Consider the following 16,842-nt stretch of genomic DNA (forward strand, 5'->3'; position numbering starts at 1 on the left):
GACCCAGGTCGATTCCAGCCTTGGGTGACTGTCTGTGTGGAGTTTGCACATTCTCCCCGTGTCTGCGTGGGTTTCCTCCTGGTGCTCCGGTTTCCTCCCACAGTTCAAAGATGTGCAGGTTAGGTAAATTGGCTATGCTAAATTGCCCGTAGTGATAGGTGCATTAGTAGGGAGTAGGGAAATGGGTCTGGTGGGTTACTCTTCGGAGGGTCGGTGTGGACTTGTTGGGCTGAAGGGCCTGTTTCCCCACTGTAGGGAATCTAATCTATCTTTAGCACAAAAACCAAAGTGGACTCAACACTGAGTTGTCCAATTTCAAATAACCTCCCTTTTCAGCCCCTCCCCCTTTCTTCCAGCTACCAACTGGATTGTACCCTCTACCTGTGTTCACCTATTACTACCTCATCACTTAGCCCTTCTCTTTTATCTGATGTTTCCCTTACACCCGCCCCAGCTCTGAAGAAAGGTTACACCCAAAACATTGACTTCTCCACCTTCTGATGCTGCCTGGTTTGCTGCATTCTTACTGCCTCCTGCTTGAATACCAACATTGTGTCATATTCAGCGGCTTCATGGTATAATAGCACTCAAAATTTGTACTCAAATCTTCAATTGAAACAGAAAAAGAAATCAATCTCACTTAGTTGCACAGTGACTTCCTCTGCATCAGTGTCTAAAATTATTATGAGATAACCTAGCTTCCACGTAATGTTCTTGGATGAGAGGGATTGGAATCTTCCTGCTGGAAATCAAGTCTCACTATTCCTGGACTCATTACAAATATGAAAAAATTCAGTTAAACAATTCAAAGTCCCTAAATTACTCAACTGATGAACATAGGTTAAAAGAAAGCCTCACCTGGTTTATGTAACTAACAAAAGAAATCTTTATTATTAACAAATTGGCTTTAAACAATGGCAATTAGAAATAATGAATTTCTAACTTATAACATTTTAGTGTAAACTCTAGCCCTTTTACATTCGCCATCCCTTTCACAAACAAACATACATATAAAGACAGTAAACATGGATTTTAAGGCTGGGAAAAGAAAAATATCAGGGAAACACAGTTCAATAGCAGATGTCTAGATCACAGAAGTGGAGTTGTTTCTTCCAAATCCTTTTACATTTTTGCTGATAAAACACTTGCTTTCACACTGATGCCTTTTTCCATTTGCTGGCTGTATATCTATTCTTTCACTTTTTAATGGTGTTTTATTCCACCTTCAACAGAAGATTTGCATAGGGAGACAGCAAACTGTTACTGAAGATTTTCTAGTGCTTCCAGAACGAGAAAGAGAGATTTTTTTCACATCTCTTTGCAGGCCAGAGGGTTTTCTGCTGCTCTGTCCCCACATAAGCCATGGTCACCTCATTACCAACCAATCAAAACATTGTCAAGCAGTTGTTGCCCTGGTTCAGAACCCATCCAGTCTGTGGTGCCTGCTTTCTCCATTTCAGGGGAAGAGGGGGAAGCAATATTGTAAACAACTCAGTGTGCTCCAGTAAACATAATTTTTAAAACCACAGCCATTGCTTCACACAGTCTTTGTAGTTTAGAATAGTATTTTTAAAAGTGCAAAACTAGAGTAACTAAAAATGTGGTACTTACAAATGAAGATAGAATCACATGGGTTACTCCATCCTGTTGAAACCTACATTTATGTAGGTAGCAGTGTTCCATAAAGTTCCACACTATAGGAAGATTATTGACACTTTAAAGAATTCACTGTAGATTAGTGTTTACATAACCCCATTGGCAGGTTTGAATGCCACTCCAGGGCTTTATCCTGTTGCATCTAGTATGTTGGTTTGAAAAGTGTCACACTGGAAAGGCACAGCAGGTCAGGCAGCATCCAAGGAGCAGGAGAATTGACATTTTGGACATTGCTGATAAAGGGCTTAAGCCCAAAACATCGATTCCCCTGCTCTTCGGATGCTGCCTGATCTCCTGTGCTTTTCCAGTGCCACACTTTTAGACTTTGACCTCCAGCATCTGCAGCCTTTTTCCTTGCATCTAGTATTTTACCTACAGAAGGGTAAATTCATGTATGCAGGAAGCCAAATGACTCTAGCCTAGGGAAGATCACATGCAGATTCAGTGGGCCCATCGGATAACCACACCAAGGATATCTCCTAATTTCATCCTCCTGAATCTTGACTTGACTTTCCAAATCCATCCTCACTCCCTCACCCAGGGTAGGTTGACAGTCCCCTACAAAAGGCCTTCAACTCAATTTGGGGCTCCTCAGCATTGGTGAGTGGCTGACTTACCCATAGGACACAACATTGTCTTAACAGTAGCCTACTGCTACCATTGATTAAGTTCTGCTGAGCAAACTGCAGGGATAGAGTTTTGGTTGAAAGAATTAATGCTGCTTTCATCATTTAACTGCTGCATGTCAATTGTTTGGATCATGGGCATTCTCCCTCTCACTGACTTCAACCTGGGGTGTTATAGAATAAATGCAAGCTACTTAGAGTGAATGATTTTTCTAAAATAGGGTCCATAGGTATAAGGATAAGTGTAAGAGACTTAGAAGAAAAAAATAAATTTAGTCACAAAGCATTGAAACTAGGAATTTACTTAATATCTGGTGAAATGCCCATAGTCAAGATTAGATGTATCGCTGGATACAAAATAAAAATGAATGATGGGAACAAGATATTATGCCCAGATTATTTACTTGCGTGCTTGATTAAAAAAATCAACAAAATGACCTGTTTCCACATTATAACTTCTATGTTTGTGTCCTCAACACTTGAGATAGGGTTAAATTTGGAAGCTCCTCACTCAACTTGATTAGTAAGTGTTCCAAGGAGTCATTGTTTTTCTGGTTGACAATGAAGCTCTCATTTAGAAGTGTCTTCGTTACCTCCAGAGTTTTCTCCATAATGGTGATGAGCATGATCAAGAACTAAGTTGCTAGAGGAGGTGAAGCAATAGGGCAGATCAAGGAGATTTCCATGAATTTAACTAATCTGAAGATATCAATCTTCATGGTATCTAGAATGTTCATCACTCCCTGCATGCCCCAATACTGAACTCTGAGAACTGAATTGCCCATGAGATATAACATATACAGGGATATTAATGGCAGAGTAATGCCCACACTCTGTTGATTCATAATAAATGTCAAAGAAATGATTTATTTTCCTCTCAATCTGTCCACCGTCTTGCCCATTCATCTGTGTAACCTCCCCCTACAGCTCATAATCCTATTTGCATCTAATTATGGCCTCATACATTTTAAAAATGTGATTTACAGGATGAAGGTGTCACATACGAGGCCAACATTTATTGCCCATCCCTAATTGTCACCCAGAGGCCAGTTAAGACTAAACCACATTGCTGTGGGTCTGGAATAAATAGCAGACCAGGTAACAATGGCCGTTTCCTTCCTATTCACTATTGTCCTTTAGGGAAGGAAACAGCCATTGTTACCTGGACTGCTATTTATTCCAGACCCACAGCAATGTGGTTGAGTCTTAACTGTCAGGAAAAACCCAATTGGTTACCAAGGACATCAGTGAATGTCCTTGGAAACCAGTTAGGTTTTGCCTGATAGTCAACAATGATTCCATGATCATCATTAGACATTGTTCTCGCCCACTACCACCACCGCCCCCCCCCCCCCCCCCCCCCCCCCCCCCTCCCCGCCCCCCAGATTATTATTGAATTCATATTCCACAATCTGCCATTGTGGGACTTAAACCCAGTCCCCAAAGCATAACTGGGATTTTCGGAAGTAACAATCTGGTTATAATAATTATACCATCACCTCACCTTTTCTCACTTTCCTCACTGACAGCCATACAGTACAAGAACAGACCTTTCAGTCCAACTCGTCTGTGCCAAGTTTCCCAAACTAACCTAGCCCCATTTGCCTGCGTTTGGCCCATAGCCCTCAAAACCTTCCCTATTCACGTACATATCCATATCTTTTAAATATTGTAACTGTACCTGCAGCTACCACTTCTGGCAGTTTATTCCACATACAAACCAGCTATAGTGAAAAAAAATTGCTTGTCAGGTTCCTTTTAAATCTTCCTTCTCCCCAACGTAAAATTATGCCCTCCAGTTTTGAACTCCTCTATCCCAGGGAAAACACCTTTGCTTTACATCTGATTTATGCTCATTACTTTATAAACCTCTATAAAGTCACCCCCTCAACTTCCTACAGTCCACTGAAAAATGTCCCAGTCTATCCAGCCTCTCCTTATTAACTCCAGTCCCAGTATCATCCATATAAATTTTTTTTGCACCCTTTGCAATTTATTAATATCCTTCCTATAACATGGTGACCAGAATTGTACAGTACTCAGAAAATGGCCTCACCAAAGTCCTATATAGCCACAACATGTCCCAACTTTTATACTCAATGTTCTGACTAATGAAGGCAAGTATGCCAAACATTTCTTGACAAACTGTCTACCGGTGATGCCACTTTGAAGGAACTATGCAGCACAACCCTAGGTCTCTTTGTTCAATAACACTTCCCAGGGCCCTACCATTAAGTGTGTCAGATTTAGGCTGGTTTGCCTTACCAAAGTGCAGCACCTTGCGTTTGTATAAATTTAAACTACACCTGGTTCATTGGCTCAACTGATCAAGATCGCCTTTGTACTCTTTAGATAATCTTCACTGTCCATCACATCATCAATTTTGGTGTCAGCCACAAACTTACAAAGCTTTCTTGGTTCATCTGCCTAATGTCACTCAGTGTGATAAAGTTATAACACTCTTTTGAAGCACTTAGAGATGTTATATTTCTATAGCATCTTTAATGTAATTGTTACTTTAGTTGTTTATAAATATTAGCTGAAACAATTGCTTTGGATATTAACAAACAATTTTACTGGTCATTAGAGGAGATGTAAGAAATGGAATGTGCATTTTGATGGAAGATGTGAGATTTATACATTGATCACATTTTTAGAATTTGGATTTTAAATTAGTAGCATAATGGTTTTAATATTAAATCAATTTTTAAAAAAATTATGAGATCAGGTTTTCAAAATAATGATTTAAGTTAGTCTATGCAAATGTGTTTAAAAAGGCAGGAGAGAAAACATTTAAGCCATTAGTTTATCATAGTCAAGGATGGGCATGTGTTCTTTTTCTTAAAAACAAAGTTCTTGAATTCAGTTCAAAAAAGACCTGACCAAAGTCAGATGCAAGAATAGTTTCTCCCAGAAAAAGAAGTTTGATCATAACAGTTAAGGGAATAAGTTAATTCTGTGTAAGTGTTTTGGTTTGTGACCAGGGATATTTGGTTAGAAGTTTGCATTGCTTATTCAAAAGCTGAGAAAATCTAAGATCTCGGGTAAGTGTATCAAAGCAGAAATGTTGTGCAGTTTATCTGACCAGAACCAACCTGAAGCAGTTAAATACAACTGTAGATTTGATAGGGAAGGAACACTTCTCTGGATTTTGCTTAATGGTTTTGAGAAGTAGATAGGACTTCTTTTGAAATTGCACTATATGCAGCTAACTTTGTCTGCTCTATTTCATTTTTCTTTTGTGCAACAAACATTTATTACTAAAGCCAAATCTGCAGTCTGGTGTGCTTATGTTTCAGTGAAAGACTGTCACATTTTTAAAAAAATGAACTATCAAGTCAGAATTCATTCTGGGATGTGACTTGTCCAGAACAAACATCAGAGCAGCACTTAGAAGTCAATTACTAAAGAACATCTTATCCTGATACTGGTTTGGCTACATGAACATAAAGTTCTTAAAATGGTGAAGGAAACAATAATCAGACAATCTAAAACATTTCAGAATTAAAATGACAAGATGAATTAAACACGCCACATCATGTACAGATCAGTGAAGGCAACCAAAACAAAGATAATAATTTATTAAACTTGACACACTGTTTGATTAACACTGTCTTTACATATGCTTTCTCCCTGCAACAATTGTAATACTATACATTAATTTCAAAACCCAAAGTTAGAAATAAAGAAAAATATTCAACATATCCGTATGCTGATTTCTGAGTAAGTTACTGTTGGGACAAAATAAATCAAGATATGTACATGTTTATAAGCCTAATTTCCCACATATATTTTACATATAATATGTAAAATAATATAATTTCCACACTTTCTTTATACATAGACTAAAGTCTGACATTCAGAAGCAGATAGTTTAAAATGCTACAAGATTTTAATACATTGAATTTTAAACCAAATGTAATAATTGTTCTGTATAAGTTAATTTTTCAAGTTAGTTGATACTGAAACTGTAATAAATGTATATATATATGAACGTGCAGTAATGACAAGAGAAAAATGGTTAAGCAGAAAAGAGCATAAAAAACTGCAGAAAATTACACAAAAAATGCAGACCATGTCTGTACTCTGGTATTGCATTAGAAGGTTTCATCATCATTACAGTTGTTTGTCCAGTGCCCAAAAACTTCACAGATGTCACAATAGGGCCGCTCTTCATTTCTATTGCCATGATAAGTCGTATGTTGTGGAAATTCAGACATCTGTGCTTGTGTGGGACAATCCTCTGTATCATGGAGGTCAAAGCAATCGCAGATATCACAGAAGAGACGAGGTGGTGGTTTTTTCTTTGTTTGTGTCTCATTTAAGCTGTAAAAGCAGATTGCATGGCAATATCATTAGTGTTTAGTCTGAAAGCTACATTTTATGACCTTTCCTGAAGGTCACAACACTAAACAGTTGAAGAAAGTGTGAAAGGCTCTGATAGTCTTGTGTTTTAGAAGACTTGACACTTATTATATCTTTCTCTCTCAACTTTCTTGTGCTACATACAAACTGACAACTATCTGTTCAACAGGAGGGGATGCTAGGGATCGGCAGAAATTGTTTCCCCATGTGGTTGAGTCTAAGACCAGAGGGCATAACGACAGAGTAAGTGGTTACCCATGTAGAACAAGATAAGATTTTTCCCTTTCAGAAGACAGCGCACCAGTGGAATTCTTTACTGCAGAGGGTGATCAAAGCTCATGGGGATAAAGCAGCAAAATGGAGTTTAAGCTGATTAGTTCAGTAATGATTTTATTGTAAGATAGAGTCACCCCCTATCTTATGGTAATGGGTGAGGTAGCAAAATCCTGAAGGGGGTCTACTTATTTCTCTGCACAGTACCTCTCACAACAGTACAATTAAATCTACAAATTGAACTTTTGGGAAGCAAGCAACTTCTTTAAAGCATTACAGGTATTGGATAGTTTGAGAGTTGCACACCTGCACCCTAATTTCCCATCTCTTGAATCTTTCAGTGACAAATATCAAGGGCTCAAGATGTGAAGAATTCTCAGATTTCTCAGTACAGACTATGAATTTCATGTTGCATTCAGAAAATTCACTACGTTTATTATTTCAATTTACCTGCCAAAATTGTTTTCATCAGTAGCATCATTGCCATTAAGGGACGCTTCAGCAATTTGTGCTAGCTTCGCCTTCAGTTCTTCATTCTTCCTTTGTAAATCCACTATCACAGAGTTCAGGAAATCAATCTAGGATTCAAAATGATTAAAATACAATCAGTTATCTTCAACACTTCATCACTTTTGAAATCCTTAAAAGGGAGTGCACACTGATCTCAATGAAAATTGAATACAAATATTAGTTTTCGGAAATAAAAAGGCCCAGGCAAATTGAGAATATTCTGGACACTCACACAATATATTCTGAGCATGTTTGGTCTTTGTAAGTCAAGCCATAATAAGAGAGATTTCACACTCTTTTTGACTCACTAAATTCACAGGACACAACTGTTTTGCTGATTGTATAGAGTCAAAAACTGTAATGGATGAATAGAAAATTATCAATGTTGGTTTTTCCCTTAGTGTAACATTCTTGTAGATTGTCCTGGAGAATGCAACTTCAGCAAAATGTAGATTAATTCATGTTTAATATAGGACTTTGGGAAAGGCTCCATTTCTCCCACCCACCAAAAATGGAGGCATTAAAAGACAATTTACTTAGTCGAATTATTAATGATGTTTGTTTGTATTCTGCAATTTTTCAATATTGGTTGATTGACTTGTCACATTTCCCTATCATTTGTATTGGTGGTTTCTCTCAATTGGTTATTTGGGATTAGCTTTCATAGATTAGGAGAAGTTTTTTTTGGCTGTTTTCAAATTTTCTTGTTTTTGAATCACACTTTGTCATTATTTGATATTTTGCCTTGATTCAGCGTCAAGGGAAAGTGCATTCACGAAAATATAACAAATAGGAAATAAGTGCGAAATGTAATACTTTTACTATATTATGGGCACTTTTAACTAATAAAAGTATTTCAATTTTGAGCTCATACCAGTAATGGACAAATATCATCCGATATACATATTCAATATTTGATTCTTTTCCCCCTTCTTTCAACATTAACTCCAGCCTGACAATAATTACTGTTGATAAGATTCAGGTAACAGGGTGATCTTAGGTTTTTTTTTAACCAATGATACAAATGTAGAACAAACAGATAAGAAAAGAAAGGCAAGCAAAAACAAACCATTTGCTGTTTGGAGAGAAGCATCCGCAGTGTCAAGAGGGGAAGAAATGAAGAAACGAGTTAGTACATTACTTAACTAAAAGCTTTTGCAAAAATAGGAAATAAGCAGAATGAGCAGACACAGAATTGCAATTTATTGCTTTTCAGCATTTTTTTCATAAAAAAATTGAAAGACAATCTAATAAACCTGACAAGATAAAAATATTTTCAAATAAACTCTCTTCATTTACAGGTGATATTTTCCAAACAGCTGTCCAGGTAATGATCACAAACAGCAGAATAATCCAGATTTTGGAAAAGTGGCTTAACACTCCGTTAGTTTCCCTACTAGTTTTTCTGTGCAATAAAATGTTTTATAATTGTTCATGTCCAATTCCTAAACTTAAGCACAAAAATGAAAGAGGTTGACACGGCAGTGCAGTACTACACGATTAAAGATGCCACTTTCCAAATTATGTTAAACTGAGACCAGCCCTGTTGCCTATTTGCATGGATGTAAAATATCCCATGGCATTCCCTATCCCTGGTTATAATTGCTTTTAAAAAGTATCGGGAAAGGTACTTGCTGTATTGAAAACTGTTGGTATGTGCAAGTTTGTAAACGGCACCAAATTGATGGGATAATGGAGAGAGAAGGTACAGAGATCTTAATCAGAAGAGCAGATAGGAGTTTAATTTAGATGTATGTGAGGTGATGCATTTTGGTAAGGCAAACCAGGGCAGGACTTACAAAGTTAATGGTAGGGCCCTGGGGAGTATTTGTGAACAGGGTGACCTAGAGGGTGCAGGTTCATATTTCCTTGAAAGTAATGTCACATGCACACAGAGTGGTGAAGGCATATCTGCTTTCATTGGTCAGAGCATTGAGTACAGGAGTTGGGACGTCATGTTGCGGCTGCAAAAGACACTGGTGAGATCACTTTGGAATACTATGTACAATTCTGGTCTCCCTGCTGATAGGAAGGATACTGATAAACTAGAATGGGTACAGAAAAATTTACAAGAATGTTGCCAGATCTGAAAGGTTGGATTATAAGGAGAGGCTGAATAGACTGGATGTTCTTTTCTCCTTGGAGCATTGGAGGCTGAGGATTGACCTTATACAGGTTTATAAAATCATGTGGGGCATAAATACCTCATTCTTGCCGATCAAGTTCCCAAACTAAACTAATCGCATTTGCCTGCATTTGGCTCAGATCCTTCTAAATCTTTTCTATTCATGTACCTGTCCAAATATCTTGTAGGTGTTGTAACCTATACCTGCATCTACCACTTCCACTGGCAGCTCATTCTATATACAAACCACCCAGTGAAAAACTTGCCCCTCAGATCCCTTTTAAAGCTTTCTCCTCTCACCTTAAATGGCCTTCTTCCATACTGTAGAGATTCTATGATTCTAAGATCACCCTCATCCTGCTATAGTCCAGGATAGGAAAGGTCCCAGCTAGTCCAGTCTCTCCTTATAAGGTAAATCTGCCAGTAGTGCATGTGTTATGTATACATGTGCACGTGTGTAAGCAATGCTGAACTCTCTCTCCCTTTCCAAAGACTAATGGTCAAAAGAAACCTTAATGACGGAGACAGAACGGATTGTTTCAGACTCAGGATATTGGGGACTGCAGAACTGAAGGTCCGATTTATACGTGATTGCTTATTCTTGGATGGTTTTCGCCAGTCCAATGTCTGGTCTAATTAATTTCATAAAAATCTACATAGAATTGAATCCCAAGATCTTTTTCTCGAGGGTAGGGAGTCCAAATCTATAGGTTTAAGGTTAAATAGGATCTGAGGAGGCAACGTTTTCAAACAGAGGGTGGTGCATGTATAGAACGAGCTTCTAGAGGAAGTGGTAGAGGCAGATACAATTCCAACATTTAGAAAGGCACCTGGACGGGTACATGAATAGAAAATGTTTAGACGGATATAGACCAAATGCAAGCAAATGGGACATTAAATTTGGGCTAACTGATCTGCATGGATGAGTTGGACTGAAGGGTCTGTTTCCATGTTGTATGACTTGATGTTTTAATTTTGTTTTCAATCATTTTAAGAAGAGAACTTTGTCTGTTCTCAAGCAACCATCAACTTCTCCCACTCCTTGGATGAAAAATATGAGTAGCCATTACTACAGTAAACTCTTCTCAGATATAGAAGCACTTAAAACAGAAACTAGCCTTTGGAGAATTTCTTAATCTTTTATGTATATGCAAAAAAAGACTTTTGAGTCTGAAGTTTAAAGACTACATTTAGCCCTCAGTCAAATATTGCATACAGTTGAGCTGATTTAAAAATTTATAGAGAAATAATAAGTACAAATTATAACCCATCCTCTATTTGTTGTACTTAATTCAGCTTGTTCATTACAAATTTTCCATGATGCTTGGTTACAGTTTATCACCAGTGCTTCAATACACATCTGTCTCTTGTACATTTGAGTATTTTTCTTCATTTTGACAATATCAATTCAGTGTTGAGCAAATGATAAAATGACAAGTTTACCTGGCTCTCAGCTGAATCATTTCCTTCACTTTGTTTTTCAATGACTGGTTCACCTTGAAATAAATAACATAGCTTAAACCCTAATTATGCATTAAAGTACAAAGAGTTTACAAGCTCAGGAGAACATTACAAGAATACATCCTATGTACTTTTACGAAATATTGTGCCAACTTTTCATTTCTAAAACATTAGCTGAGATTTTGGAGTCAATTATCATGATTTGTATCTCATCACCAGATACCAGGTATTACTTCATACTTTTGTTGACTGACTGAACCGAAGGAGGTTACAGTACAATCGTAGAGCCAGTCAGGTCCATGAAATCTTTGCTAGTTTTCATACTACTCTATATGCTTGAGGAATTTTATGGTTACTCTTTTTTTATTCCATTCGGCATCAGCCACAGAGGAGAGGGCTTGTGGTGCTGTATCTTGTATCCCTGCCTCTGAACCAGGAGCTCTGGGGCCTGGTTCAGAGGCAGGGGGGAAAATTGGGGATGGGGAGTCAGTGGTAGCTCCGTCACACCACTTCGACATACAATGTCAGAAGGCTGTGGAATCACCCCTCCTTTAATGCTTTGAACTCACAGCTAGATGCACTTTGGTGATATACAAAGTGCCACATGGTCAGATCAGATCAGATGTTAAACCTTGTCTGTCCTCTCAAGTGAATGCAAATGATGCTCTCAAAATATTTAAAGGAGGGCAGGGACAATCTCATTGCACTGACAATCATTAGAACAAAACTCATTATGGTTTGTTGAAATTTGTGGGGTGCAGATTTTCTACTGTATTTTTCAACAGTCTAAGTGAGTACACGAGTTCTAGATGGGTGCTAAAATACTTGGAAAGGGCTGGAAGTCAATACAAGGTGTATTCTAAGTGATTTTTTTCTTTTCTTCACGCTTCTGAGAAATTGAGTGTCATGAGAGCTCAACTTCCATCAGTTTTCATATAAAGCATTTGCCTACATCTCATCTGATGTAGGTACAACTAAAGTGAGGAAAGCCACGATCTTTGGCACCTTGAACCCTTTTGTCATTCAATATATTTTACAATATGTGATGAGAAATTCAAACAAATCCAATGAATGAACAGTACACAGTTAAAATGCCTTGTGTTACTCACCTTCCATCTTGGGTATTAATGGGTGGTCTGAACAGCAGGTAAATTGCCGATCCAAAGCTGGCACGCCCTCAATTTGTACATGCTAATGACATAATCAGGCCCTGATATAACACCTCACAGGGCAGTGAGCTGCAAATCAAGCTCTTATACTTCCAGAGTTGTCACAAAAGTCAAAGACTTTAAAATATTGCCCAAGGTACCTGCTTTTCAGGCCCAAGTTCACAGAAAGCAAGGCCCAAATTTTCAGACTTAACAAGAATTACTATTCATTATAAGTTAAACTCTAGCTACAGGTTAATAGTTATATAACATCACCATATAACCTTATACATTAAAACTAATCCCCTTTTATATTTAAACCTAGACAGAAAAGAAATATGGATGGAGGGAAAAAGAACATTCAACAACTTTCAGTAGTCTGTGTGTCGATTCCTGCCCATCAGGCTTCCTCTCAATTCTCCTTATCCGTATGCTTCCACTAATTTAGAACAGCAGAGCTGGTTCCTTAATAAAATGTCACTGACTTATCAATTCAAAAGTCACAGCTTACATCAACAACTGAAGGGAAGATAAATTGGTTTGCTATGCATTTAAATGATGCATGCCATGAATGTCAGGTTATTTGCTTTTCAAAACACGCAGCAATGCATGCAAAACAATGGTTTTGCAACATTTCTTTCTCATTTCAGTCTACAATTTTATAAAGCATAAACACAAAAAGACACTGTCTTTACACTGACGATATTTTTCAATAGCCTGAGAGATAAAACTGCCACAGCTTTCTAACCAAGTTTAGGAACAGAGTGAAAATGATTATATAGTTGGAGGCTCTATGGATTCTCTAGATTTTCTTTGGAGGAGGGTGTCCAAGATGAAAGTGTTCCTCTCAGCTACAGAAGAAAAATGTAGGTCAGCCTGGCCACACAGTATCCACTGCTCCCACCCCAAATCACTCCAGAAGTTCTATTCCCATACTTGCCTAACTGAGGATTTTCTAGAGGCCAATTGTCACTTCCTGTGGTCAAAATTGTCAGTGTCTCATATCATGAGGGGATATGAACTAATGCTGTCTATTGGAAGCCTATTTGCAGTTAAAATCACAGCACTGCCAGCTTACCATCATGACACAAAAGCTGTGTGCGCGCGTGCGTCCGCACGCCTACAAATCACATGACCAAATGGATTGAGGGGGGTTTTGCATCTCTCATATCACGCAAATGATTTTTTTTTGTTTTACAAACTTTAAAGCTACAATGGGAAATCAGGGAATGAAAACCACTCAATGGTTCTGTAACAGTAACAGCAAAAATCTGGGTAAATATCAACTGGTACACAATTCATAGATAATAATTAGAATTGATTATTTCATAAGAATTTCTCTATGAAAATAAGTACCTTAATCTTACAGTGAAAAGTGGAACACGAAAGCAGTCTGTAAGCTGACAATCATCCAAAGTAGTACTGATTAATAGTAAATATATTAATTTGCTGTACTAATTCAAAAGTTTGTTGTTCTATTTACCTGAAGAGGATGAAACATTGTCAAGCTGCCTCTTGTTATCATTGATTTTCTTCTCCAAATTCTGCACCTTTTGTTCAAGTTTTGATTTATCAGATTCCAATGATTGGACTACTGACTGCAATTGTTTTGCCATGGCATTTTCATTTCGTAGCACTGTGATCTATACACCAAACAAAGTTAACCATCACTGATGGTGGTAGAAATTGCATGCGTTTTACAAGCTGACAAGTTATTTATTTTAAGCTTTAGAAAATATTTTACATTACAAGAAAGTAGAATGCACAAGGAATCGAGTGTGTGGTGCTGGAAAAGCACAAGAGGTCAGGCAGCATCTGAGGAGCAGGAGAATCGAAGTTTTGGGTATAAGCCCTTCCTCAGGAATGCCCTCATTACATAAGCCCTCATTCCTGAGGAAGGGCTTATGCCCGAAACATCGATTCTCCTGCTCCCCGGATGCTGCCTGAGCTGCTGTGCTTTTCCAGCACCACACATGTGACTCTGATCTCCAGCATCCACAGTCCTCACTTTTTTCTAATGTACATGGAATGCCTTTAATGAAGTAGGAGTGACTCAGAATTAATTAGATTGACTTCACCTTGAATTTATTAGATTGATAACACCTTACTCTTAAATATTCATACTGAACAAACAGTTCATGGCTGTCTTTTGTATTGACTCTTTCATTAAACAGTAAAAAGCTTTCTCAGATTTTGAACTGGGACAATATCAGTACATACCAATTTTCAACTGGGTTAGTGAGTCACAAAAATTAGTTATAAAGTATTCTTTGATGGAAGCATACATTGTTGGCAGATTCATTCAAGCTTTAACTACTTAGTCCATCATGTTATGAAAGGCACTATAGAAACATAATCCCTTTTGCAAAGAGATAAAATTAGTAACCTAAACTGCAAGTGTTGATGATGCATCATCACCAACTTGAAATCAGCTCCCTCACGTGGTGAGGATGAGGAGCTCTTACAAGCCACATATTGTAATAAAGCTTACTTCTAGGGCTGTCTTATTGTAAACAAGGTGATCCTACTTATTTTAGTGTGCTCCCATCAATGTTACAAATCAGAAAATGCAGGGTTTCAGTGTCTGTCTTCAACAGTGTCCTTTAAATACAGGTATAGAAATAAAAAGAGTAATTCTTTTAAAATAAAAGGGACTTTTTTCTCCAAAATGTCCACCACATCTATCCAAAATCCACTGAAGTTTCTTTTTGAACCAACTGAGGTGCGGAATAGATTTACAGTGCAAAGTTAGTGAATGGATTCTACTCACCTGCACAAAACCTAAAACTCATGCGAGGCTGAATAAACTTTACCACATTTATCATTGGTAAAGATAACAACACTCTTACTCAGTTACAGTAAATTAGCAAAATTAATTTGGCTTCCCACTATCAACCCAGGCAATCCATCCCCACCCTCCAAACACCAGCACCACCAATCCTGTTTAGTCCATGAGTGATGTCACTCAATGATCACCTTCATCATTAATTGTTAAGGCAAAAGACATTCAATGAATTTCAAAAATCTTTCACAGTACTATTTGTATTTCCAAATTTTTGTCATCTGTTTAGACAAATAACTTACCTCATTCCTGAGTTTCTCGAGTTCTTTGTCTCTATCTGTGATCAAGGCACTAGTAGTAGTGATGGATTTCTGCAAGGACTTTTTGTCTTCATCAAACTCTTTCTTTAATAAAGATTCTCTGCAGACAAATGAAATCTCTCAGAAAGCTATCAAATCAAGATGCTTCAAAAAGAATAAATTTTAGTTTCACATTCACTGGTATACAGCAGCATAGAGCTGTCCAAAATTAACCAAATTTGAGCTACTATCAAAATTCAATGTGCATTAAATACTCTTTAAAATACTTTTTGCACTTCTTTTGAGAAATAGAAAATCTGATACTTACATTTTCACTGATTCTTGTGTCAACATTGTGACATTTTAGAACTGCAGTAAGACACAAAAACTATTCCAAAGTAGATTGGGCCACACTGACACCAAATTGCACTTTCGGTCATCTGAACATGCATTGTTTTGCATACCAATGACTGTATCCATGTTACTAGTACAGTTTAACAACATTGTATATTTTACTGTTAAAATAATTTAACAGAAAAAAACACAAAATTCACTTAGAATTTACATCCATAAAAGGCACATGATGCCAAGCAACAGTTACATGCATAGCTTTACTACCATTACTAGTGCCATGCAAATATATATCTGTTGTGATTCCTGCTGAGATCTGCATGATTCCTCTCTGAAATTGGTACTGGCCTGAACTTTCAAACAGACTATAATTACAATGACACACATTTCAGCACAGATGAGGAAGCATTCACATCCAGCAGGCAAAGAGCAGGCTCATTAAGACACAAATAGCATGCTGAACGAAATGAAACCAATTCTTTGAGCGGAGAAGGCAATATAAATTGCTAAATTGATTTCCATGCTATCAGTCATAAACAGGAATGAGAAAACTAAGTGGAGAATCTGGGTTTTAAAGCAATAGAACTTAATATTCATAATGAGTTACCCTGGCCACCTGACAGCTATTTGAACTTATTGCCCAGTGCAAAAGTGTTCAAAATATCAGATAAACAGAACAAAATTAGCAACTGAAACATTAAATTTGGCCTGCCCCAATGTTTGCAATATTTTGTGTCAAAGTGAAGAAAACTGTTTCCAAAACACTTCAAAGATCACTCATTTCATTATGGCAAATATGTTTCAGAATTCATATATCACTTAAGTTTCAATTGTTTTCCTGCAATACCTTGGAATTCTGAACTCAGTATCTATCTAAATAATGCTTTTTAAAAAAATTCTTCCTACTAAAATAAGCCATTTCACATTTTTTCATATAGAATCTCTACAGTGTGGAAAGAGGCCATTTGGCCGATTAAATCTGCACTGAGCCTCCAAACAGCAACCCACCCATATCCCCATCCCATCAACCTATCCCTGTAAATCCACATTTACCTTCACTGATGCACCTAGCTTGCACCATACTGGCCACTAAAAGGCAATTTAGCATTGGCAATTCAATTTTTGGACTGTGGGAGGAAACCCAAACTGACATGAGGAAAATGTGCGAACTCCAGAGTCACCCAAGGATGGAATCAAATCCAGGTCCCTGGCGATGTGAGGCAGTAATACTAACCACTGAACTCAC

At 37.5% G+C, this 16,842-nt stretch overlaps 1 protein-coding gene across 2 annotated transcripts in view; it reads right to left on the reverse strand.

Annotated features, from left to right (window-relative positions):
- Positions 1–5,833: 5,833 nt before the first annotated feature.
- The window catches only part of clip1a (CAP-GLY domain containing linker protein 1a), a 166,490-nt gene continuing 155,481 nt past the window's right edge, over positions 5,834–16,842 (reverse strand). For both annotated transcript variants that reach the window (XM_060843645.1, XM_060843647.1), the window contains 5 exons: positions 15,249–15,366; positions 13,648–13,807; positions 10,999–11,051; positions 7,371–7,498; positions 5,834–6,608 (listed from right to left, as the gene is read on the reverse strand). In XM_060843645.1, coding sequence (XP_060699628.1) covers positions 6,380–6,608; positions 7,371–7,498; positions 10,999–11,051; positions 13,648–13,807; positions 15,249–15,366 — 688 coding nt within the window. In that variant the 3' untranslated portion in view covers positions 5,834–6,379. The remainder of the gene's footprint in view (positions 6,609–7,370; positions 7,499–10,998; positions 11,052–13,647; positions 13,808–15,248; positions 15,367–16,842) is intronic.

This window comes from Hemiscyllium ocellatum, chromosome 24 (assembly GCF_020745735.1).
Source record: "Hemiscyllium ocellatum isolate sHemOce1 chromosome 24, sHemOce1.pat.X.cur, whole genome shotgun sequence".
NCBI classification, from domain to species: domain Eukaryota; kingdom Metazoa; phylum Chordata; class Chondrichthyes; order Orectolobiformes; family Hemiscylliidae; genus Hemiscyllium; species Hemiscyllium ocellatum.